This window comes from Kogia breviceps, chromosome 14 (genome assembly GCF_026419965.1).
Source record: "Kogia breviceps isolate mKogBre1 chromosome 14, mKogBre1 haplotype 1, whole genome shotgun sequence".
Classification (NCBI taxonomy): domain Eukaryota; kingdom Metazoa; phylum Chordata; class Mammalia; order Artiodactyla; family Physeteridae; genus Kogia; species Kogia breviceps.
The window spans coordinates 76,148,784-76,175,484 of NC_081323.1; the positions used below are offsets into that span (position 1 = coordinate 76,148,784).

At 39.6% G+C, this 26,701-nt stretch overlaps 2 protein-coding genes and 2 non-coding genes across 6 annotated transcripts in view; 3 read left to right on the forward strand and 1 right to left on the reverse strand.

The window, feature by feature from the left end:
* The window catches only part of PSPH (phosphoserine phosphatase), a 46,571-nt gene extending 30,468 nt beyond the window's left edge, over positions 1 to 16,103 (reverse strand). Inside the window, exons 1-3 of one of the 3 annotated variants that reach the window (XM_067013937.1) lie at positions 15,540 to 16,091; positions 14,864 to 14,928; positions 7,405 to 7,519 (exon numbers count right to left, since the gene is read on the reverse strand). The gene's annotated coding sequence lies outside the window, so the exon portion shown is untranslated. Of the gene's footprint in view, positions 1 to 7,404; positions 7,520 to 14,863 lie in introns of all 3 variants that reach the window. The other 2 variants (XM_059036711.2, XM_067013936.1) reach the window with 2 other exon arrangements.
* On the forward strand, positions 15,818 to 26,613 carry CCT6A (chaperonin containing TCP1 subunit 6A). Its single transcript, XM_059036665.2, has 14 exons — positions 15,818 to 16,438; positions 16,874 to 16,937; positions 18,245 to 18,379; positions 19,230 to 19,403; positions 19,951 to 20,054; positions 20,671 to 20,781; positions 21,012 to 21,171; positions 21,250 to 21,332; positions 22,197 to 22,293; positions 22,607 to 22,754; positions 23,132 to 23,265; positions 23,796 to 23,898; positions 25,075 to 25,147; positions 25,398 to 26,613. Exons 1-14 carry the CDS (start codon positions 16,302 to 16,304, stop codon positions 25,468 to 25,470), a joined length of 1,596 nt encoding a protein of 531 aa, XP_058892648.1. The 5' UTR covers positions 15,818 to 16,301; the 3' UTR covers positions 25,471 to 26,613.
* On the forward strand, positions 18,966 to 19,099 carry LOC131741891 (small nucleolar RNA SNORA22). Its single transcript, XR_009331246.1, has one exon. It is a non-coding gene; the product is annotated as a small nucleolar RNA SNORA22 (small nucleolar RNA).
* LOC131741886 (small nucleolar RNA SNORA15) lies at positions 22,803 to 22,940 on the forward strand. Its single transcript, XR_009331242.1, has one exon. It is a non-coding gene; the product is annotated as a small nucleolar RNA SNORA15 (small nucleolar RNA).
* Positions 26,614 to 26,701: the final 88 nt, after the last annotated feature.

Genomic DNA, 26,701 nt, shown 5'->3' on the forward strand with positions numbered 1-26,701 from the left:
AACTCAAAATGGATTAAAGGGGCTTCCCTGGTGGCGCGGTGGTTGAGAGTCCGCCTGCCGATGCAGGGGACGCGGGTTCGTGCCCCGGTCCGGGAGGATCCCACGTGCCGCGGAGCGGCTGGGCCCGTGAGCCATGGCCGCTGAGCCTGTGCGTCCGGAGCCTGTGCTCCTCAACGGGAGAGGCCACAACAGTGAGAGGCCCGCGTACCACAAAAAAAAAAAAAAAAAAAAAAAAAAAAAAAAAAAATGGATTAAAGACCTAAATGTAAGGCCAGACACTATAAAACTCTTAGAGGAAAACATAGGCAGAAAACTCTATGACATAAATCACAGCAAGATCCCTTTTGACCCACCTCCTAGAGAAATGGAAATAAAAACAAAAATAAACAAATGGGAACTAATGAAACTTAAAAGCTTTTGCATAGCAAAGGAAACCATAAACAAGACGAAAAGACAACCCTCAGAATGGGAGAAAATATTTGCAAACAAAATCAACGGACATAGGATTAATCTCCAAAATATACAAGCAGCTCATGAAGCTCAATATCAAAAAAACAAACAGCCCAATCCAAAAATGGGCAGAAGACCTAAATAGACATTTCTCCAAAGAAGACATACAGATGGGCAACAAACACATGAAAGGATGCTCAACATCATTAATCATTAGAGAAATGCAAATCAAAACTACAATGAGGTATCACCTCACACCAGTCAGAATGGCCATCATCAAAAAATCTACAAACAATAAATCCTGGAGAGCGTGTGGAGAAAAGGGAACCCTCTTGCACTATTGATGGGAATGTAAATTGATACTGCCACTATGGAGAACTGTATGGAGGTTCCTTAAAAAACTAAAAATAGAACTACCATATGACCCAGCAATCCCACTACTGGGCATATACCCTTAGAAAACCATAATTCAAAAAGAGTCATGTACCACAATGTTCACTGCAGCTCTGTTTACAATAGACAGGGTATGGAAGCAACCTAAGTGTCCATCGACAGATGAGTGGATAAAGAAGATGTGGCACAAATATACAATGGAATATTACTCAGCCATAAAAAGAAACGAAATTGAGTTATTTGTAGTGAGATGGATGGACCTAGAGACTGTCACACAGAGTGAAGTAAGTCAGAAAGAGAAAAACAAATACCATATGCTAACACATATATATGGAATCTAAAAAAAAAAAATTGGTTCTGAAGAACCTAGGGACAGAACAGGACTAACGATGCAGACGTAGAGAATGGACTTGAGGACACGGGGAGGGGGAAGGTAAGCTGGGACGAAGTGAGAGGGTGGCATGGACATATATACACTACCAAATGTAAAATAGATAGCTAGTGAGAAGCAGCCACATAGCGCAGGGAGATCAGCTCAGTGCTTTGTGTCCACTTAGAGGGGTAGGATGGGGAGGGTGGGAGGGAGATGCAAGAGGGAGGAGATATGGGGATATATGTACATGTATAGCTGATTCACTTTGTTATACAGCTGAAACTAACACACCATTGTAAAGTAATTATACTCCAATAAAGATGTTAAAAAAAAAAGAATGATCAAAATAGAAAATTACCATTTGGCAAACTGTCAGGTCTGAGAGTTAATTTTATCCTACTTACAAACTAATAAGTTAGACTGATACCACTTCATAGATGGTGGCCAAAAACAGAGACTCCTGGATCAGAGACAAAGGACTTTATCACTTACAGCATAGCAAACAGCATAAGCATCATTTTATTTCCATCAGTTCTCCTTGTTCTCAAGTTCCATGGGGGCAACATAATACAGCAACATAATACAGCCCTCATGAAAAGGATTAGTGCTCTTATAAAAGAGATACCACAGAGACCCCCCAGTCCCTTCCACTATATGAAGACACAGAAAAAAGGCACTGGCTGTGAACCAGGAAGAAGACCCTCACCTGACCAGGCTGGCACCTTGATCTTGTACTTTCCAGCCTCCAGAACAGGAATACGGCAAGGATGCCCACTTTAACCACTTCTGTTCAACATAGTACTGAAAGTTCTAGCCAGAACAATTAGGCAGGAAAAGAAATAAAAGGCATCCAGATTGGAAAGGAAGAAGTAAAATTATCTCTGTTTGCAGATGATATGATCTCATATGTAGAAAACCCTAAAGACTCCATAAAAAAGCTTTAGAACTAATAAATGAATTTGGCAAAATAGCACATTAAAAAGTTAACACGAAAAAATCAGCTGCATTTCTATACACCAATAATAAACAATCTGACAAGAAATTACAAAAATAATTCCATTTACAATAGCACCAAAAAGAAAAAAAAAACTTAGGAATTAATTTAACCAAGGAGGTGAGAGACTCATACAATGAAAAGTACAAACTATTGCTGAAGGAAATTAAAAAGGATATAAATAAATGGAACACATCCCATATTCATGGATTGGAAGACATAATATTGTTAAAATGGCAATACTACCCAAAGCAATCTGTAGATTCAATGCAATCTCTATCAAAATTCCAATGATATTTTTTGCAGAAATAGAAAAAACCTATCCTAAAATTCATATGGAGTCTCCAGGGACCCTGTATATGTCCTAAAACAACCTTGAAGAAAAACAAAACTGGAAGACTCACACTTCCTGATTTCAAAACTTACTACAAAACTATGGTAATCAAAACAGTATGGTATTGGCATAAAGACAGACATATAGACCAATGGAATAGAATAGAGAGCTCAGAAATAAACATCTATGGTTAAATGATTTTTGACAAGGGTGCCAAGACCATTCAATGGGGGAAACAATCTTTCCAACAAATAGTGCTGGGAAAACTGGATATTCACACAAAAAAGAATGAAGCTGGACCCTAACACCTTATACAAATATTAATTCAAAATAGGTCAAGGACCTATATGTAAGACCTAAAACAATAAAACTCTTAGAAAAAAAAGGACAAAAGCTTCAAAACATTTGATTTGGCAATGATTTCAGGATATGACACCAAAGGCACACATTACAAAATAAAAAATAGACAAATTGGATTTCATGAAAATTTTAAAATGTTGTTTATCAAGAAACAGTATCCAGGGCTTCCCTGGTGGCACAGTGGTTGAGACTCTGCCTGCCAATGCAGGGGACACGGTTTCGAGCCCTGGTCTGGGAAGATCCACGGAGCAACTAGGCCCATGAGACACAATTACTGAGCCTGCGTGTCTGGAGCTTGTGCTCCGCAACAAGAGAGGCCACGACAGTGAGAGGCCCACGCACGGTGATGAAGAGTGGCCCCCGCTCGCCGCAACTAGAGAAAGCCCACACACAGAAACGAAGACCCAACACAACAAAAAATAAATAAATAAAATTTTTTTTAAAAAAAACAGTATCCACAGAGTAAAAAGGTAACCCACAGAACGAGAGAAAATATTTTCAAATCATATATTTGATAAGGGATTAATATTCAGAATATACAGAGAACTCCTAAAACTCAACAACAACAAAAAAAAACCAACCCAATTCAAAAATGGTCAAAGGACTTGAATAGATATTTCTCCAAAGAAGATATACAAATAGCAAATAAGCACATGAAAGGAGTTCAACATCACTAATCATAAGGGAAATGCAAATCAAAATTACAATGAGATACCCACCTCATACCCATTAGGATGGCTGTTATCACAAAACAGAAAACAACAAGTGTTGATGAGGATGTTGAGAAATTAGAACACTTGTGCACTGTTGGTGGGGATGTAAAATGGTACAGCTACTATGGAAAACAGTATGATGGGTCCTCAAAAAATTAAAACTGGAAAAAAAAAAATTAAAACTGGAATTACTATATGACCCAGCAATTCCACGTCTGGGTATATACTCAAAAGAATTGAAAGTAGGGTCTCGAAGAGATATTTGTACACCCATTTCATGGCAGCATTATTCACAATAGCTAAAACATGGAAACAGCCCAAGTGTTCATCAATGGATGCATGGATAAGCATAATGTGGTATATACCATCAACGGAATGTTGTCCAGCCTTAAAAAGGAAGGAAATTCTGCAATATGCTATAACACGAATGAAACTTGAGGATGTCTGCTAAGTGGAATAATTCAGTCACAAAAAGACAAATACTGCATGATTTTTGTTATGTGTATACATATATATATCTTTACATATATAGAGATGTGTGTGTGTGTGTGTGTGTCTGTGTGTACAGGCATACCTTGGAGATACTGCAGACCACTCCAATAAAGTGACTATCACAACAAAGCAAGTCACACAAATTTTTTGGCTTCCCAGTGCATATAAAAGTTATATTTACACTGTCATGTAGTCTACTAAGTGTGTGATAGCATTATTTGTTAAAAAAAAGTACACACCTTAATCTAAAAATACTTTACTGCTAAAAACTGCTATCATTTGAGTCTTCATTGAGTTGTGATCTTTTTGCTGGTGGAGCGTATTGCTGATATCTGATGACTGATCAGGTTGCTGAAGGCTGGGGTGGCTGTCACCATTTTTTAAAAATAAGGCAGTGATGAAGTTTGCTGCATCAACTGAGCATTCCCATCGTGAACAATTTCTCTGTAGCGTGCAATGCTGTTTTAAAGCATGTTACCCACAGTAGAACTTCTTCCAAAACTGGAATCAGTCCTCTTAAATCCTGCTGCTGCTTTATCAACTGAGTTTATGTAATATTCTAAACCCTTTGTTATTTTAAAAATCTTCACAGCATCTTCACCATGCATAGGTTCCATTTCAAGAAACCACTTTCTTGGGAGTTCCCTGGTGGTCCAGTGGTTAAGACTCCTTGCTCCCAATGCAGGGGGCCCAAGTTTGATTCCTGGTCAGGGAACTAGATCCTGCATGCCACAACTAAGAGCCCACATGCCACAACTAAGTGCCCACATGCCGTAACTAAAAAAAGAGCCCACATGACCCAGTGTAGCCAAAATAAATAAATAAATATTTTTTTTAAAGTAAAGAAGAAAAAAGAAACCATCTTCTTTCCTCAACCGTAAGAAGCAACTCTTCATCCATTAAAGTTGTATCTGGAGGTTACAGCAATGCAGTCACATCTTCAGACTCCCACTTCTGATTCTAGCTCTCTTGTTTCCACCACGTCTGCTGTTACTTCCTCCACTGAAGTTTTGAACCCCTCAAAGTCATCCATGAGGGTTGAAATCAACTTCTTCCAAACTCCTATTAGTGTTGATGTTTTGACCTCTTCCCATAAAGTACAAATATTTTCTTAACATTCTTAATAGCATCTAGAATGGTGAATCTTTTACAGAAGGTTTTCTTCTCTTTTTAAAAAAAAAAAATTTTATTTATTTATTTTTGGCTGTGTTGGGTCTTTGCTGCTGTGCACGGGCTTTCTTTAGTTGTGGCAAGAGGCGGCTACTCTTTGTTGCGGTGCACAGGCTTCTTATTGCAGTGGCTTCTCTTGTTGCAGAGCACGGGCTCTAGGCACACGGGCTTCAGTAGTTGTGACACGTGGGCTCAGTAGTTGTGGCTCACAGGATTTACAGCACAGGCTCAGCAGTTGTGGCGCACAGGCTTAGTTGCTCCGCAGCATGTGGAATCTTCCTGCACCAGCGCTTGAATCCATGTCCCCTGCATTGGCAGGTGGATTCTTAACCACTGCACTCCAGGGAATTCCCCAGAAGATTTTCTATTGACTTTGCCCAAATCCATCAGAGGAATCAATGTCTATGGCAGTTATAGCCTTATGAAATATATTTCTTAAGTCATAAGACTTGAAAGTCAAAACTTCTCCTTGATACATGGACTGCAGAATGGATGTTAACAGGCATGAAAACGTTAATCTCATTGTACATTCCATCAGAGCTCTTGGATGACCAGGTGTATTGTCAGTGAGTAGTAATATCTGGAAAGGAATTTTTCTGAGCAGTAGGTCTCAGTGGGCTTTAATTACTCAATAAACTATATTATAAACAGATGTTCTATCATCCAGGCTTTGCTGTTCCACTTATAAACCATAGGCAGAATAGATTTTGCATAATTCTTAAGGGTCCTAGGATTTTCAGAATGGTAAACGAGCACTAGTTTCAAATTAAAGTCACCAGCTGCATTAGCCCCTAACAAGAGAGTCTGCCTGTCCTTTGAAGCTTTGAAGCCAGGCATTGACTTCTCCTCCCTAGGTATAAGAGTCTTAGACAGCACCTTCTTCCAATATAAGGCTGTTTAATCTACATTGAAACTCTGTTATTTAGTGTAGCCACCTTCATTAATTATCTTCGCTAGATCTTCTGGATAACTTGCTGCAGCTTCTGCATCAGCACTGTGGCTTCACCTTGCACTTTTACATTATAGAGATGGCTTCTTTCCTTAGACCTCGTGAACCAACCTCAGCTAGCTTCAAACTTTTACTCTGCAGTTTCCTTACCTCTCTCAGCCTTCACAGAATTGAAGAGAGTTAGGGCCTTCCTGTGGATTAGGCTTTGATGTAAGGGAATGTTGTGGCTGGTTTAATCTTCTAACCAGGCCACTAAAATTTTCTCCATATCAGCAATAAGGCCGTTTTACTTTTTTATTTGTGTGTTCACTGGAGTAGCACTTGTAATTTCCTTCAAAAACTTTTCCTTTGCATTCACAACTTGGCTAACTGGCACAGGAGGCCTAGCTTTCAGCCTGTCTCAAATTTTGACATGCCTCCCTCACTAAGCTTAATTATTTCTAGCTTTTCACATGAGAGACATGCGACCCTTTCTTTCACTTGAACACTCAGAGGCCACTGTAGAATTATTAATTGGCCCTGTTTCAAAATTTTTGTGTCTCAGACACCAAGGGGGGAAAGCGGTGAGGGGGGGGCCGTTATGAATTGGGAGATTGGGATTGACATATATACACTAGTATGTGTAAAATGGATAACTAATAAGAACCTGTTGTATAAAAAATAAATAAAATAAAATTCAAAAAAATATAAAATTTGAAATATGAAATATAAAAAAAAAAATTTGTATGTCTCAGAAAATAAGGAAGCCCAAGGAGAGGGAGAGAGATGGGGAAATGGCTGGTAGATGGAGCAGTCAGAATGCCCACATTTATTAATAAGCTCACCATCTCATGTGGGCAGGTTTCATGGTGCCCCCAAATAATTACAACAGTAACATCAAAGATCACTGATCACAGGTCACCATAACAAAGATAATAATAATGAAAAAATTTGAAATATTGCAAGAATTAGTAAAATGTGACACAGAGACATGAAATAAGCAAATGGTGTTAGAAAAATGGTACCAGTAGACTTTCCTCAATGCAGGTTGTCACAAACCTTCAATTTGTAAAAAGTGGAATATTTGTGAAATGCAATAAAATGAAGTACAATAAAATGAGGTATACCTGTACTATACACACACATACACACACACCACAGAGAGACAGAGAGAGGTACTTTAAGGGATTGGCTCACGTGACCATGGAAGCTTGGTGAGTTCAAACTCTGCAGGATAGGGCAGCAGACTGGAGACCCAGGGAAGAGCTGCAGATTAAGTCCAAAGGCAGTCAGCTGGCAGAACTCTGTCTTGCTATGGGGAGGTAAAGTTTTTGTTCTATTAAGGTCTTCAACTGATTGAATGAGGCCCACATGTTATATAGCATAATCTGCTTTACTCAAAGTCCACTGAGTTAAATGTTAATCGTATCCAAAACACACCTTCACAGAAACATCCAGAATAATGTTTGTCCATATATCTGTGTACTGTGGCCCAGTCACGTTAACACATAACCATCACAAGTCCACCCCTTGTCTAGTTGGCACTCGTATGCCTCTCCTCAAATTTAATAATCAAATAAAGACAATAACAAGGTCATAATTTTGCCTAACATGATACAACTCTCCTGCAGACAACTGAAAACATCCTAACCCTTTCCCCAGAAGAGGATGCAAAGTCCTTGGGTGATGTTTATTCTTCTTCCTGATATCCCATAACTTAAAAACTATGCTATAAAGTCAACGATAAATACTATGACATAAAGTCAATAATGTTACATGACTATGTTACATGATAAAGGAATGAGACAGAAGAAAACAAAGATATTTGCTCAAGACACACACACATGAATAATAATAACATAAGGAAGAAATACTCGACAAATACAGTCCTCGTTTCTGTAACTGGTTATGTGGTTGCCGATGGTATTTAGAACTACCTTCTTCCACTCCCATATGGTGTTCCTGTTGCCCTCAGCAAGGACTTCAGCTAGTCACAGTTCTTTATTTGTTGGAGTGGCCCAAATCTTCATGCCTGAAGGGTCCTGGGGCATTAGTAATCCTGCCTGAATTGAGTTGTTATAGTTTTCCACTGACTTTTTTTTTTTCCCACTAACTTTAATCATAGGCATGGTAATACTAAGAGACACCCTGTGGGATATCTTGTATCCCAAACATATCTGTGTTGTGGAGTAGTCCAATTTCCCTTTGTTTGTTTGTTTTGTTGTTGTTGCTGCTGTTTTTGTCTGCACCGTGCAGCTTGCAGCATCCCAGTTCCCTGACCAGGGATCGAACATGGGCCCCTCCAGTGAAAACGCCAAGTCTTAACCACTGGGCCGCCAGGGAATTCCTCAATTTCCCTTTGGTAGTCAGGATAAATCACCCCAGTCAGCCCAGTAAAACTCTTCTTTCCCTGTTGACCCAGAGGCATGAGGAGCTCAAAGTGGCTGAGTGGCAGTATTAATTTCCAGTTCCATGGAATTATTATTTTGTCTCCTAGTAGAAGCATTTCTCCCTTTGGAACTAAGACCTGTAGGCTAGTAGAGCATAAGGTCATGAGGACAGGTAGCGAAAATTTTACTAGTGGGTCACTAGGGGTGCCACTCTCATTTCTACTCCTAGATACCTGTGATTCCTGGCTATGGGAGAAACAGCACTGTATATTGGACCTTAATTCAGAGCATATAAGCCTCCTGGAGAACTTTTTCCCAGCACTGCAAGGGACTGCCACCTAGCTAGCCCAATAACTGAGTCTTCGAAAAGCCATTCTTCCATTCTATCAAGCTGCTTCAGGAGGGTGGGGAACATGGTAACATCAGTGAATTACATGAGCATGGGCCCACTGCTGCACTTCCTCTGCTATCAAATGAGTTCTTTGAACAGAAGCAATGCTGTGTGGAATACCATGATGGTGGATAAGGCATTCTCTAAGTCCACGGATGGTAGTTTTGGCAGAAGCATTGTGTGCAGGGAAAGCAAATCCATATCCAGAGTGTCTATTCCAATAACAAAACGTTGTCCCTTCCATGACAGACGTATGGTGCAGTGTAATCAACCTACCACCATGTAGCTGGCTGATCACCCCAGGGAATGGTGTCACATCAGGGATTGAGTGTCATGTCACTCAATCTCAGTGCTCAGATTGAGCACTCAGCGGTGGGGGTAGTCAAGTTAGCCTTGGTGAATGGAAGTCCATGTTGGAAGTCCCATGCATACCTCCATCCCTGCCCCCAGGGCCACTTTTTTCAACTTCACTGGGCAATGACAGGGGTGGCTGGGGAAAGAGGCCAACTGTTATCCACAGAATAAATTATTCTAGCCACTTACAAAAATCTTCCTCTGCTGAGGTCACCCTTTGGTGAGCATTCACATGGGACAAAAATATCTTCACATTGTTCACCCATTCAGAGAGGTCAATCCATGTATCTCTTTCCAAGACTTCCTTGTCACCAATTTTCTAATCATGTTTCTTTCAAGTCCCTGACCATCCAGCCAAAGCATTGGCCACAGCCCATGAACTGGCATATAATCACTCATCAGGCCTTTTCTCTTTCTAAGCAAAATGAAAATCCAGTTGCATTGCTTGAAGTTCTGCCTGCTGGGAGGATTTCCCTTTACCATTATCCTTCAGGAATGTCCCAGAAAGGAGCTATAGTACTACAGTTGTCCACTTTTAGGTGGAGCCTGCATGCCCTGCAGAACCATCAGTAAACCAGGCCCAAGTTTTCTCATCCTCTGTCAGCTGATCACAGGGAACTTCCTATGAGGCCATAGGTGCAGGCTGAGAGAGAAGGTAAGACAGCATGAGTTGGGATCATGGATATTTAGGCCACTTCTTCATGTAACTTACTTGTGCCTCCAGGGCCTACTGAGACTTTAGTCTAGTTACAGCTTCAGAAGTAAAAAGGGGTGAGTCCTGAAGAGAATCACCAGTATTTTGCAAGGCAACTGCCTCAGAGGAGGCCATTACAGTTTCATAGAGCAACATAGCGTAAATCTCCACAGACGGGGTTAGAGAGGCTGCTTCTACCGGCAAAGAAGATTCAACAGAATGTAGGGGCTCAATGTCCCCAGCTTCATCAGGGTATTCTCATACGTCCCACTCCAAATTGCAGATCCCATTCCTTCCTCATAATGCCCTCACTTTTCAATTTGCATTGTAATTCAGCCACTCACATGATAAGACTTCAGCAATCTCAGCCCTGTGGCTATAGGAGCTAAAAGTCTCTTTCAGGATAGACATAGAAGCTTTCAGGTGATTTATATATTGCTTAAGCTGGGAATTTGAATCCCTGATCTCATCCTTTTCTTCCCCCACTTTGTCCAGTGACATTAGAAGCAACCAGCCAACCTCATTATATGCATTAGTTTGACAAAAATGTTCGAAGGTATCATATATATGGTTACCCAGGTCCTTGCCTCTTGTGTTTGATTAGGAGCATCCAATTAGGATACTTTGCATATTTTCATAACATGCCATGAACTATACCATTACTACTACTCTCCTTTTTATCAGAAACAGAATCATTAGTCTTTAAATCTAATATTAGAAAGCCAATTCCAAAAACCCCAGAACAAATTCAGAAAATTCATCCTTAAGATTCTGCTCCTTGGGCTTCCCTGGTGGCGCAGTGGTTGAGAGTCTGCCTGCTGATGCAGGGGACACAGGTTCGCGCCCCGGTCCGGGAAGAATCCCACATGCCGCGGAGCAGCTAGGCCCGTGAGCCATGGCCGCTGAGCCTGCGCATCCGGAGTCTGCAACAGGAGAGGCCACAACAGTGCGAGGCCCACACCGCAAAAAAAAAAAAAAAAAAAAAGATTCTGCTCCTTTAGAAGCCTTATCAGCACCATAATCTGTATTAGTCAAGATTCTCCTGAGAAACAGAACCAACAGAATGTGCATCTAGATATCTATCTATACATATCAATCTAGATATATAGATATACAGCCTCACAGCATATCTGTTAAAGTGAAGACATGTAGGGCATCACCCACGTTAAAATGAGAGAGATTGATTTACTTTAAGAAATTGGCTCACATGATCATAGAGGGCTGGTAACCCAAAGGCTGTCTGCTAGCAGAATTTATTCTTGCTAGGGGGAGATATGCCTTTGCTCTATTAAGGCGTTCGGCTGATTGGAGGAGGCCCACCCATTATTGTAGGATACTCTGCTTTACAATACAGTAAATTTAATGGTTAAATTTTAAATCCACCAATTTAAATGTTAATCTTATCCAAAAAAAAAAAAACACCTTCACAGAAATGTCTGGAGTAATGTTTGACCTAATATCTGGGCACCATGGACCAGCCACATTGACACATAAAATTAACCATCACAAATGGTCACCTTTGAGCAATGAGATTATGAATTTATTTTAAATTTATTTGCTTCTGCTACTTTTTCTATAATGATTATGTATTATTTTTGTAATAAGAAAATCAAATATAATTTTTTCAATAGTTAAGAAAAAGAATTGCTTTAGGAAGTCTTCTCTAAATAGCATGCACTGAGATTATACATACCATAACAGGTCTTTAGTATATTGTATATATTACGTATGTTATTGTGTGTTTGTCTCTCTACACTGGGAAGTCTTTGAAGGGGCCTTCTCTTTTCATGTGTATATTTACTCCAAGCACAGTACTTGGCAACACAGTAGACACTCAGAAAATGAATGGCCAACAACAGAAGAAACATTACCCAAAATCAATATTGTTACCCCACCTCCCCATACAAAACCTGCCCCTTTTCCGGAATTTCCTTGACCTCTTCAGACTCCTAGACTAGAAATGGTAACTATGTAGCAGGTTTCGAAATTCAGTCAATTTTATGTCAGAAATGCCTCTAGCCCCTGGCCTTTTGCTATCTCCACTTCCATTGCATAAATTTGTATATTCCACCTGTTAAAACATGTATTTTACTTAAAAAGTAATAAAAAAAGAGATTTTTTAAAACTAGATTAATTCTATTATTTATTTAAAAAGAAAAACAAACATGCAAAATAGCCAGAAATTTTCTGAAAAAAGATTGATGAAGAGGATCTGGCCCTACCAAACTTTGAAACATACTGTAAAACTATAGTAAATTAAACAATATGGTGTTGAAACGTACAACAGTATGGAACTGAATATAGTCCAAAGTAGATCCAGATACATCTGGGAATGTAGCATATGCTAATAATTACATTATACGTTAATGGTGGAAAACATTAATTATTCTGGAAGAAAAATTAAATTGGATTCTGTGTGAGTTTTTCCCAAGCACCAATTCCCAGAAACCAACTATCTGATTCTCCACCACCAACTGGGCATCCAGCAACTCAATCTTGACACTATCTGGAGTTAGGGCAACCCCCACAGTTAAGGGTTCAGACCCACAGGACTGCCTCCACTCAGACACTAGTTGCAAGTCCCAGGTCCCTAAGCTACCCACACTTCTGTCCACCTTGGTTACAGATTTTGGGGTTCCCACAAAATCCCCTCTTTAGGGCAAGCTGAAAATTTTTGAGACTGACCCACAACTCAGGAAATCACTTGACTTAGGTTTAGTAGCTTATTAGAAAGGATACAACTCAGGCACACCCAAATGGAAGAGGTGCACAGGACAAGGTACTGGGGGAGTGACGCAGAGCTACCATGCCCTCTGGATGTACCACCCTGCCAGGACATCAATGGGTTCACTCACACTGATTGTTCAAGCATTTTTATAACCCATCTCCAGCCCCCCTCCACTCTCCAGAGGTTGGGGGCACGGGGCAGAGACTTCCCAACCTCTAATCACATGTTTGGTCTTCTTAGTGACCAGCCCCCACCCTGAGGCTATCTAGGGTCCCTACCTTGACTCACCTCAATAGCACAGACTCAGGTATATTCTAAAGGGGACTGTAATGGATAACAAAAGACACTCCTATCTCTCAGAAACAAATAGTTTTAGTTCTGTTCCAGGAACCACGGACAAAGACCAAATATATATTTTTATTATATCACAGATTCTCTCATTCCTTACCAAAATAAAATAAATTCCAAATGAATGAAAGATTAAAATGAAACACGAAACCTTAAAAATACAAAAGAAAACATGGGAGAAATTTAAAAATATTTTTTGTGTGTAAAGCTTGTTTTACACAGTATAGCACAAAATTCAAACACACATAAAAGAAAAAAGATACAACTGACTACCTGAAAAAAATTTTAACGTTTAATTGGAAAAAAAGGCATAAATACTAAATATAAATAACACTGGGACAAATTAAATGCAACACAGAAAACACAAAGAGCTCCTGCAAATCCATAAGAAACCAAATAGGAAAACAGAAGATGTAAATAGACAGCTCACAGAAAAAAAACCTACAAATGGCTCTTACATATAAGATATATGCTCAACCTCACCCTCAACAAACAAAACTATAAGGGAGTTCCCCGGTGGACCAGTTATTAGGACTCCACACTTTCACTGGTGGGGGAACTAAGATCCTGCAAGCTGCATGGTGCAGTCAAAAAAAAACCCCAAAACTTTCAGATACCATTTTTCACCTATAAAATTGGCAAAGATAGAAACAAAATGTTCAACATTTTGAGGATATCCTTCCTGTCCTTTACATATATAAATTTTTAATATATACATATGTATTTTTTTGGCGGTGCCATGCGGGATCTTAGTTCCCCGATCAGGGATCGAACCCGTGACCCGTGCAATGGAAGCTCGTCTTTTTTTTTTAATTTTAATTCTTTCATAGTTACATGTTTCATTAATCACGTCTGAGAAAAGTCATTGATTTTCATTTAGAAGCAGTCTTAACCACTGGACCGCAAGGGAAGTCCCCTAAATATTTAATATTTTTATGAAATCATATGTGCATATACATGATTTCAAAAAATAAGACACTGGACATACTTTGTATATTTCATATTTTCATGTATATAATTCTGTATCCCGCTTTTATGGATACATAAATTGGGGGGGGCTGCAAAAATGAAAACATTATGAATTTTTTTAATATAGTCAAAGTTAATACCTTTTAAAATATTTATTTGGCTGCGCCGGGTCTTAGTTGCGGCACACAGGATCTTTTAGCTGCAGCATGTTGGATCCAGTTCCCTGACCAGGGATGGAACTCGGGCCCCCTGAACTGGGAGTGTGGAGCCTTAGCCACTGGACCACCAGGGAAGTCCCCAATGTTAATATTTTGATGCATATCCTCTGTCCTTTTTTGTATAGATGCATGGAGAATGGTTAAAAAACTGAGAACATATTATACATGCTATTTAAAACATGATTTTCCCCCTTATTTATGTTATTAAAAATGTTTCATCACCTTCTGCATGGACTTTTCAACCCCTTTCTTTCTGATTGCCTTATCCTCAGTCTTCTCCCTTAGTTCATCCTCCACTGCACCTCCAGAGTTATCTTCATCACTACTTCTTTGGGTGGATTCTCACCAAAGAATCCAGCTGGCAGGCTTCGGCCCAGACTTCTTAACTAGCAAACCAGGCCCTAACAGTCAGGACAAGCTACTTCACCAAATTTGTCTCTTGCAGATTGTATCCACCCACCTTCCGCTGGGCATGCCAGGCCCTTCCACTGTCACTCTCTGTCTGATATCACTGTCCTAAGCCCTCTTCTCCTGCAAAGTATCTATGTATCATTCAAAACTTACCTCCTCCAAGAAGCCTTCCAATACTCCGAGTTAATATGTTTGTGCTCAGAGAACTGCATTCATCCCTTAAATAAAACATCCTATACTCTACTGTCATTTGTTTACAAGTTTATCTCCCTAACTAGGCTACCTGCTTCTTGAGGATTAAGGCTCTCCAGAACTAATCATGCATCTCCTTCTACTGTGTAACTCAAACTTAGATGCTTCTGTGATTCTCAAATACACAAAGCCACTTAAAAGCATTATATACCACGGTAGTCGCTAGAAGACTGGGAACAACCTAAATGTTAACCAGTAGGTGACTGGCTAATCAGGTCATTCTTATAAAGAATATCATGCAGCTATTAATAAGAATGAGGAAGACGTATTTGTATTGATATGTGACAATCTCCAAGATACTGTAAGTGTAACACACCCAATAGTGCGTATTATAAACTGCCATTTTGTGGGGGGGAAATTTCTTATATTTATATATGTATTTATTTAGAAATGCAGAGAGCATCTGGGGAATTCACACTATCTAAAGGAAACTTATGTAGCTAAAGGTACATGCCAGGAAGAAGTTGAACTAGAGGAGGGAGGAAGACCTTTCACCATATACGCTTTGGCACCTTCTGAATTCCGAACAGTTTTAGTCATTACCTATAAAAATAAAATACAAAACACTAGTGAATACCTGGTATCTACGCAGGGGGCGGGAACTGGATACTAGAAAACAGTTGTGGACATCTTTCAGAATAAAGGAGTTCTCTCAAAGGCTGGACACCATTGCTCAACGAAGTCTGAGTTTTCAAAACTGCCTTGAGGGCCTGAAGCCTCAGCACTGTGTCGAGTGCCCGAAGGGTGGACTGACTCTAGCTTTTCCTCAATTGCCATCGCACCAATCAAGTAGCTTTCTAAAGGCTTCTAGCACTTTCCACCTCGCATTATATCTCTTCGTCTTCCCTACGCCTGAAACACCTAGGATACTGAGATGAAAGGAGCAAGGCGATAAAAAGGGCAAACGGCGCGAGCGGGGGAGGGAGGAGGCCCACCCTACACCCTGCGGCCGGAGACCTCCGGGAAAGAGCAGCCGCCTCTCCCCTCACGCCCTGACGCACGCGGCCAACAAGCCCGCTCCGCCTACGCCCTCAGATCCGCGGCCAGCAAAACCCGGCGCTGACGAGGGCCCCGCGAGCCCCGGCTGCCTGTGGGAAACGCTCCTCCCGAGCGCAATGGCGCCACGGCCAACGCGAGGGGCGGGGCTACGTGCGGCCGTGACCCAATGAGCGGCACCGGCCGACCCGAGGCCCAATGGCGGTGGCGCGCGGTCACGCTGGAGGCGGGCCCGGCGCGCCCGATTTTTCCAGAAGACCCGGATAGCGCCTCCCGGCCACGCTGAACCGGCTCTGGGCTTTCCGGACGCCGGGTTCCCTCATTTTCTTCTGTTGGGTCAGCTATGGCGGCCGTGAAGACCCTGAATCCCAAGGCTGAGGTGGCCCGAGCCCAGGCGGCGTTGGCGGTCAACATCAGCGCGGCCCGGGGGCTGCAGGACGTGCTGAGGACCAACTTGGGGCCTAAGGGCACCATGAAGATGTAAGGCGGGGCTGGGCGGGCACCGCGCACCTCGCTCTGTCGCGGGCCTGCGCCGGGGACCGAGGCCTGGAGCCCGCCGCCTCCGGGCCTCTGCGCTCGCCGCGGCGGCCTTTCTTCCCCCCATTGTCCCGGGTCGGCCCTATTTCTTGCCCTGGCCGTTTCTTTTGGTGATCGATGCCGTCTCCGCAGAGAACAAAGCTTCCCGCGTGCGCGGTTTCCCCCCCGCCCCCCACCGCGCCTGGGACCTAAGAGACCCTGAGGACTGTTTCCCAGACGGGAGGGGGTGGGCATTGAACCATTCCTGTTACCGGAAGCAGAGAACCAACCCTTGGCCCCAGCTCCTGAGGATCTGGGTAAAGCCCGATTTTTATGGGCCTCTTAATTTGGTCTCCATTGAAAAAGTCAAACTGTGATTCATTTCTGCCCATTGAACAGGCTTGTTTCTGGTGCTGGAGACATCAAGCTCACTAAAGATGGAAATGTGCTGCTTCATGAAATGGTGAGAGGCTGCTAGACTAGGTCCAAAATGTCTTGGTTTTCCGTAGTACATTTGATTTGTAGGAAGACTTTTACTATTCGTTTACAAAGTAGGAGAAAATCACATTCATTCTTCTCAACAGGTAGTTTTCCAGACAATGGAAGAAGTAGAAAAAATGTAATCAGTACTGTTGTTGACAGTATGGTACAGTGAGGAGCCCTGGAGTCTAAGAAACTTCCTTTTGAATCCCTTACCCTTGCCATTTAAGGCCTTCGTTAAAGGGTATTAATTACTAAAATTCTAATAAAAACTGAGAGCAGTTGACATAATCAGGGAGGCAAAATGCGACAGGATGGTTATACTTTTTCAAACAGCACTTCTGTTATATCACACTTCTCCACCACCAACTGGAGGAGAAATAAAACTATACCATTTTTAAAGTCCCAGTGACTAAGAATCTGAGGTTACTGAGAGGAGCAATCATTTTACTCATCCCTAAGTTTCCAAAATCTAACAGTTCAAATCCTAGAGAAGGAAATGACTTGCCTATGTTTTGAGTTTAGAGTAAAATTTAGGGTTTTGATAATAGCATATCATGCCTTCAACATTCCAGGTGTTTGTAAATATCTTCAGTAAGGAATAGCTAACCTAGAAGGTGTAGTTTTTGTTTGGTGGCTTAAGTGGTGGCCTGTGCTAGCAGAGAACATTAAGAGTCATAGTTTAAACTTGATGTCAGAAAAGTCATCTCTACATGGCTGGAGTATAAGAAGACAAAAGCAGTGCAGGAGCCATGTTGGAGCCTTTGTAATTAAGAATCTGTGGGTGACAAACATAATATTCTGTTTTTCCAAAACCTTTCCAGAGTGACTGAGCATCCATTGATGATCTTTGCTAAAGAGGCTAAGTTTTTCTTTTTTTTTTTTTTTTTTCATCTTAATTATTTGTTCAGTGCCAAGTAAACTGGGCAGATGGGCTTTCATTTAAAAGGCACTTGGTTTATTCTCACAAGAATCTTAAATTTGTCATAAAGAGGCACGCATGGATTTGAAATTATTGCTTGTTAGTTCTATCACCTTGAGTTAACCTTAACTGGGTCTCACATTTCCTCATCAGTAAAGTGGAAATAATCAGAAGGAAACATTTATATATGAAGGTGTTTCTGTCATCATAAACTGGTAGCTAATGGTGAGTTTTTAATCAGAGTAATATGTAACTGTACACTTGGGCATTTTGTGCAGATAGATTAGCCCTTCACACATTTTAAGGTATATTTGGACTGTTTTCATTTTTAAGTTGTTGCACAAATTTTTTTCTTTCTCTACCTGTAGCAAATTCAACACCCAACGGCCTCCTTAATAGCCAAAGTAGCAACAGCCCAGGATGACATAACTGGTGATGGTACCACTTCCAATGTCCTAATTATTGGAGAGCTCCTGAAGCAGGCGGATCTCTACATTTCTGAAGTATACATGATTCTCGTGTTTCTGTGATATTTTATTGTGTATAGGAAATAATCTTAGTTTTACTTATAAAAACTGATGTGCTAGTCGTAACTGAGGCCATATAATAGAATGTAAAGAGCATGGGGTTAAATATGGGAACAAGGGTCTGTATCCTACTGTGACACAAATTTACTATGATCCTGGATGAGTTGAAGAATCTTCCTTGGCATGAAATGTGTTTTTCATCAAGTTGCATTGCATATACAATATGCCTATAACAGATTAATAATTGTGATGTAGAAATGGAATATTCAGGATTAGGCATATTTTTAAGGAAAAAGCTAACAAAAACCTTGAATTTAAATAAGAATACTACAACTTTTTTAGCCCTCAGTAGTTCCAAGGTTAAAGCAAACCTCAGTGAGTACTAATCTGATGTTAGGAAGAATTTCCTGGGAAGAGAGAGAAAGTAGACTCTTATTCTTCCTGTTTATTTTATTAGTAAATGGTGTGAATTAATTTCATATCACCTATAGGAAAGATATAATGGTCCTATTGACTGCCAGTTGTTACGACACTTTGAGTTTTGGGCGTTATCCCTTGTGGTTTGCACAGTGAACACCCAAGTGTGCTTTATAGTTCCCTTGGCTTTGACTCTGTGCTAGAGCAATGTCTGTTCTTTTCCTCTGCATTGAAAGGAGTATTTGTCCTTTTAAATGTATTCAGAAAGTCAGCACATTATATTAATTGTGTTTAAGGGTATGAATGATCCAGAATATCCCTTCATAAATTTGCTTTATCGTGAACTAGTTGCATCTAACTGAAGGTCTCTGTTGTTAGTGGCGGTTTTGTAATTGTGTGTTTATCATAGGGTCTTCATCCCAGAATAATTACAGAAGGATTTGAAGCTGCAAAGGAAAAGGCACTTCAGTTTTTGGAACAAGTCAAAGTAAGCAAAGAGATGGACAGGGAAACACTTATAGATGTGGCCAGAACATCTCTACGTACTAAAGTTCATGCTGAACTTGCTGATGTCTTAACAGAGGTATGTGTTAAATTTGGTATGTGTCTGGTACATTACACCTATACTGAAAACCCCTGGCAACTGGAAACATCAGTATTCTTACTAATTCCAGTTATAGAGTGCCATCTGAAGTCTTCACAGTTCCATCCTGTGTGGAGTAAATAGGTTCATTTTTGTGGCAGTGATAACCTGATCTGTGGGCCTAAAAGTAGAAAAAAAAATAAGTAAAGTGAGAAAATCATAATCACATACCTGGCCAGGTTACGAAGGTATAATCAGAGCTTTCAGTAAAAAAGGTTTCTAAGATGGAGATTTCCTTATTAAAAAGCTACTAGTAGTAGAGATGCCAGTGATTCTTTAGGTAATTACAAATTGAGGTTTCAGAAATGTAAATGACTTCAGCCCTTTACAAATAATGCATTCTATTAGTGTGTAAAAAAAGACTTAGATCAATTCAGAGATTTTTAAAGACGAGAAGCTGTCTGCTTTAAACTTTTCTGAAGAATAAACAACAAAGTGTCTCAACTTCTGCTAGTCAAATTCATTGAATGGTTATACTTTGTTGCAGGCTGTAGTGGACTCCATTTTAGCCATTAAAAAACAAGATGAACCTATTGACCTCTTCATGGTTGAGATCATGGAGATGAAACATAAATCTGAAACCGATACAAGGTAGGTGGTGGAATGCTATGAAATAAAAAGAGTGTTTACAAACTTGAAGGAGTCTATACAATACATATATTTTGCCTGGTTTTTTTTTTGTCTTTGAATTAACGTATATTGCCTAGATGAGTATTTCATTTACTCAGTAGTATCAGTATTTCCTCTTGAAATGAAGTTAATGGTATGATGTATTTTTACATAGAATGATTCTGGAAAGTCAACTATATCAGTCACTTGGCATTTATTGAACAAGGCATATGGGAGACTTCAGGGAATTTTAAAGAAAATTATTTCAAAGACCTAGTTTGAAAGCATTTTTTAAATGAGGTGATCACAGTTTAATAGCCTATCAAACTTGTGACTATTTCTCTGCAGAACCTTCTGCACAAGACAGGGTTGTTACTTATATTTGAATGGCTTGTTTTTGTCATGATCTGGAATTCTGCTTTTTCACAATTGAATCTTCCTAGGTATTACCCAAAAGTCTTGTTCAAATAGCTCAAGAAGTAAAGCTGATTGTGTGAAAATTATCAATACAGTCTCAATTCAGTGTTTTAGTTTTGTTAGCATATGTTACACCCCATCTGGAAATCAATAAGAACATAATTTTTATGTGTTGTAACAGCTTGATCAGAGGTCTTGTTTTGGACCATGGGGCACGGCATCCTGATATGAAAAAGAGAGTAGAAGATGTGTACATCCTCACATGCAATGTGTCATTAGAATATGAAAAAACGTGAGTTTATGTATAGCTCCTTAAAAATGGAAGAGGTGGAAGAGCTTGATAATTGGGGCAAGTCACTTTTTTGTGAGACTCAGTTTCCCCGCTGTACGGACAATAATGCCTCAATGGGGTTTCGGAAAATTACAGGAAATAGTCTCTGAAAACGTACCAGGGGTGGAATTGGAGCTCGGTGACTATTTGCTAAATATTTCCTCCCCTTTCTGTAACTTCCTTTTTTTTAGAGAAGTGAATTCTGGCTTTTTTTACAAGAGTGCAGAGGAGAGAGAGAAACTAGTGAAAGCTGAAAGAAAATTCATTGAAGACAGAGTTAAAAAAATAATAGACCTGAAAAAGAAAGTCTGTGGTGATTCAGATAAAGGATTTGTTGTTATTAATCAAAAGGTAAGAAATTTTGTTTTATAAATAGTGTGTTTATTTTTATTTTAAAGGTAAAATATTGAAACTTATTTTTTATTATAGGGAATTGACCCCTTTTCCTTAGATGCTCTTGCAAAAGAAGGCATAGTAGCTCTGCGCAGAGCTAAAAGGAGAAATATGGAAAGGTATGGATAGCAGACTGTGACATGAATTTCACTTATTTTGCAAGTTAACTTAGATTATTCCTTTTTTTCTCTTAGTTTTGTGATTTACTTATTTTTTATTGCAATAAAATATACATAATATAAAATTTATCTTTTTATCTGTGTTTTCCAGGATCACTTTTCTTTTTAAGGATAATATTCCATTGTATGAGTATACCACATTTAGTTTCATTTATTTTATCTGTTAGTGGACATTTATTTGGGTTTCTGCCTTGGCTGTTGTGAATAGTTCTGCTATGATTGTTGATATACATGTTTTATTTATTTATTTATTTATTTATTTATTTTTGCGGTACGCGGGCCTCTCACCGCTGTGGCCTCTCCCGCTGCGGAGCACAGGCTCAGCGGCCATGGCTCACGGGCCCAGCCGCTCCGCGGCACGTGGGACCCTCCTGGACCGGGGCACGAACCCGCGTCCCCTGCATCGGCAGGCAGACTCCCAACCACTGCGCCACCAGGGAAGCCCATACTTGTTTTATTTTTAAACGATGACCTATACAGTACACATTTTTCCATGTCAAGAGACAGCATCAAGGGTTTCAGAGGAATACTTTCTTCCAAAGAGCTCACCATGATGAAGAGCACCTTTAGATTTCATATCAGAGGAGTATTTGCTGACTTAAGAAGTGTTTTAAATGGAGAGTTAGGAGAAAAGACCAGTTTTCAGCTAGTTGGTAGTGAATGGAAAGGCTTAAGCTAAAGTATATTTTAGAATATGATTTTTGCATGTAATTCTAAAAAAGATTGCTTTCTAAAAATATTAATCTCTAAACATAACTAATAAAACCCCTTCTGCATTTCCCTTAAAACACTTGAATATTTCAGGCTGACTCTTGCTTGTGGTGGGGTAGCCCTAAATTCTCTTGATGACCTAAATCCTGACTGTTTGGGACATGCAGGACTTGTCTATGAATATACATTGGTAAGTGTATTTTCTTTCCAGAATAATACTACTTTTTGGCTCATGAATTCTTCAGTAGTTAAAAATTCATTCAAACTTTGGATGATATTTTTGCTTTGTTAATATACATTTTGATGATTTATATGTAGTAGTGATAAGCCATTGATGGGAAAATCACATTTCTTTTATGTGACTTTTTTAAAGAAGTTATTTGCTTTAATGTGATCAGTGCTGTGCCCTATTAATATGCTACTTATTCCCTCATAAGGCCCTCTCATCTGGTCATTCTTTGCACAACCGTATCCTGGTTTTTGAAAATAGTCTCTTCACACAGGGAGAAGAGAAGTTCACCTTTATTGAGAACTGTAACAATCCTCGCTCGGTCACATTATTGATCAAAGGACCAAATAAGCACACACTCACTCAAATCAAAGATGCAATAAGAGATGGCTTGAGGGCTGTTAAAAATGCTATTGATGATGGTAAGATCGTCATTGTATTTAAATTGTATTCTTTTGCTAGTCTAAAAGGCATGGCTGAATACTGTGTTCTTTTTATCAGTAGTTTACACAGCCAGACACCATGCAAAAGTAAAGTTTTACCTTTAAAATGGCTATGATGGTATGCTGTTTTTTCATGGCATGCTATTGTTAAAAGGGGATACAAATAAGTGAACTAATACTAAGAGGATGTTGCCTGTATTGCTTTGAAATGTAATATTAAAATTGCTGTGGTTATACTGAATTCTCAAATTAATGGATTTCCGGTGTGTGTTTTAATTTATATATTTTCTTAAAATTGCCTCTACAGTTTTTTTTTCTTTGTAGCTTAGCATTTCTCTCTTCCTCCCACCCAACAGGCTGTGTAGTTCCAGGTGCTGGTGCAGTGGAAGTGGCAATGGCAGAAGCCCTGATGAAATATAAGCCCAGTGTAAAGGGCAGGGCCCAGCTTGGAGTTCAAGCATTTGCTGATGCATTGCTCATTATTCCCAAGGTGTGAATGCTTTAACTGTTTTCTAAACTACACCAAAATGATTCATCTGATGAAAACTTTTTGTTAATGTGGGTTTTTTCATAATGTGGATTTTGAATAAAAAGGGTTCATCAGTTTTCACCCTAACACTAGAACAGGTATTTATTATCTAAATGTATTGGTTCCTCTGGAGGGGAGGCTTGAATATCTGATGTTTCAGATGGCAAGAGATAGCTGTTTTAAGAGGGTTTGCAGTGTGGGGGTACAAGCTTGCTTTTTGTTTTTGTTTTAAACTAAGGTTAATACTGTGATTAAATTGTATGCTTATTTGAGGGTACAGTTTATGACCAGTGTATTGCCGGGCTTGGGGTGGATTAGTAAGTTGGTTGGTAATGTATATCTAGTCATTCTCTGAAGTGAACATAAATACCGGTCTGTTTTCACTTATTAAAGGTTTTCTTTTAACTATTAATTGGAAATACTGTTCATTTATTACAGACTTGACTATCTGTTATTAGGTCCTGTCTTTTAAATAAATTTGTTTCCTTTAGGTTCTTGCTCAGAACTCTGGTTTTGACCTTCAGGAAACACTAGTTAAAGTTAAAGCAGAGCATTCAGAATCAGGTCAACTTGTGGGTGTAGACTTGAACACAGGTAAGGAGGATGTGACTATTTGTAGGGGGTGAACTAGATACTATAGGTGAGGTAAGACCAGGAAGGATAAAAAAAAAAAAGGGAGCGAGAAGAATCTTGGAGTTGCTTTTGCTCTTTGACACCAGTGCTATCCGGGATCTCTGGGTTCTAAAATATGATACAAAAATGTAATGACTAGATACAGAAATAAAGGGAATCGAGGAGACATTTGAATAATTTAGAAGAGTACGGATTTGTTGATATTGCTGAGTTGTGGTAGGTGGTTTGGTTTAATGTTGAAGGGTTTCATGTTGAACTGCTTTACTGTTTTTTATCAGGGACTTTGATTAAAATGATACATTTCATGATCATACTCATGGGTGAAAAAAGGCTGAGGATAGCAAAAAATGCTGGAAGAGGGAACCAAATCTAAAAATGAGTAAAGCCCTGATCTTAGGCCAGTGTAATCCAAATTATACAAGTACAAAGTGGAAGAGAGATAACTGAGATACATCTGTGCAGTATGTGTAAGACCTATTGTGAACAGCATCATTTACATTGAAGTTAATATCAAAGGTTTCTTTTTTAAATTAACTTTTATTGTAGTATAGTTGATTTACAGTGTTGTGTTAGTTTCTGCTGTACAGCAAAGTGAATCAGTTATACATATATCCATGCTTAGATTCTGTTCCCATATAGGTCATTACAGAGTATTGAGTAGAGTTCCCTGTGCTATACAGTAGGTTATTATCTATTTCATATATATATAGTAGTGTGTATATGTCAATTCCAGTCTTCCAATTTAGTTAATTTAAAAAGGTTTCTGGAATGAGGGTAATGATAAGCCTTTTTGCTAGATTATATTTCAGGTGCTATACTTTAATATGGACAAATAGGAACATCTCCAGAAAAACAGAGATGTTCAAATATTTGATAACCAAATAGAGCATTCCTATCACTGGAAGCATTCTAAGTAGAGGAGAGCCGCTCATCAGAGCTGCTGTCCACAGGAGTCATGGTCTGGAGTACAACATTGGGCTAACTGAGGAACTTTGGGTTCTCATAGATAATACTGGAGGAAATGAGTGACCACTGATGAGTAAAGCAGCACAAGATACTCTTATTAGTTCTCTCAGACAGTATTCTGATCTTAGGACCTGCTCTATATGATTTTAAGAATACTGGGTTACTTTTCAGGTGAGCCAATGGTAGCAGCAGAAGTAGGCGTATGGGATAACTATTGTGTAAAGAAACAGCTGCTTCATTCCTGGTAAGTTTGGGAAAGCCAAAATTATAACATTTGGGGAATATTCGTACTCTTTAATGGTATGTTTTATTTAATTTTCTTTCTGTAAGAAAAGGTAATCAGTCAAAAGTAGCAACTAAGTGAGCCTTCTATGTATGGAAAGGGAAGGGGAAACCTGACTGGATATAATTTGTGCAATTTAATTGGAGATTGAGTTGAATTAGAGTTCATACCTCAAACCTGAGTAGTCTGATTGTTTTCCCCCCCTTTTCAGCACTGTGATTGCCACCAACATTCTCCTGGTTGATGAGATCATGAGAGCTGGAATGTCTTCTCTCAAAGGTTGAATTGAAGCTTCCCTTGTATCATCTGAATCATGAAGATTCTACAGAGTGATCCTAAGAATATAGCTATGGAATTTTTGTCCGAGCTTCAAATGATTTTCAAAGGATTTTCTTTTCCCATATAAAAAAAGGAGAGAACACTGGCATCTGTTCAGATTCTGAAGTTCTGAAATTAAAATTACAATATTTTTTAAATTGCACTGTAGTGTACACATACAGGCCATACTTACGAATAAACAGGATGTTTTGCTTTAGCGTCAGTGATAAAAATACATGTTAGATAAGTGTATATTATCTACTGTATTAAATATTCCTTGAAAAACATTTTAATGGTTTAATAATTCTTCTAATGTATTTTATCTCCAATAGTTCCCCATCATTAAGCATTTAAGTTTTCAATTTTTATGCTAGTTATTAGACTTAAGTAACTTAAGGTTTTGAAAGCATTCCTGCTTCCTTAGTATAAATCCTTTTGAGCAGTGGTACCCAACCCCTGGGCAGAGGACCAGTAGTACTGTTTAGTGGCCTGTTAGGAACCAGGCCGCACAGCAGGTGAGCAGGGAGCAAGGAAGCAAAGCTTCATTTGCTGCCCCCCATCGCTTGCATGACTGCCTGAACCATCCCCCGCCCCCCTCGAAAAACTGTCTTCCACGAAACCAGTCCTGGTGCCAAAAAGGTTGGAGACAGCTGCTTTTGAGTAAAAAAAACTTGGATAAATTGGACTTTTCATGCTTTTGAAGTAGCTTTGCTAAACTGCTTCCCAGAAATGTTACGTTGTAGTTGAGTAGAAAGATGGAAATAGAGTCAAGGGAGTTGAAAGAGCTGCAAGTCTAAAGTGGCAAAATAGGAAAGGCAGAGGTTAAATACATGGCTGAAGGTGTGGTGACAGAGGACCAGGTGAGGTAAGAGATTTTCAGGCAAGACAGTATTTTTGCACCTCGTAACCTTGCTTAGGCTAATGTCCCTCCCAAACCCTCTAGTGGCCTATTTTTCTCACCCAAATTACTGTTCTCCTACATGTTGCAACAAAATACAGTAGGTATATTTGAAGACCCTGAAAGGGAAGTTGTGTTGCTAAGCTTTGCGTTTTGAGGACTAAGCAGTTACCTACAGTGAGTGTACAATAAATTGGAAGTTGAAACCTTTTCTGTGATCTTGCGGTGGTACTCCAGGGCACAAAAGGGAAGGAAATCAGTCCGTCCAAATGTTCACAAACTAAAGAAGGGGTTTCTAG

Coding starts and splice junctions, on each gene's coding strand:
- CCT6A (XM_059036665.2), top strand. CDS start 16,302: ATGGCGGCCGTGAAGACCCTGAATCCCAAGGCTGAGGTGGCCCGAGCC. Junction 22,294..22,606: donor TTGTCTATGAATATACATTG/GTAAGTGTATTT, acceptor CTCTTCACACAG/GGAGAAGAGAAGTTCACCTT. Junction 23,266..23,795: donor CATTGCTCATTATTCCCAAG/GTGTGAATGCTT, acceptor TGTTTCCTTTAG/GTTCTTGCTCAGAACTCTGG.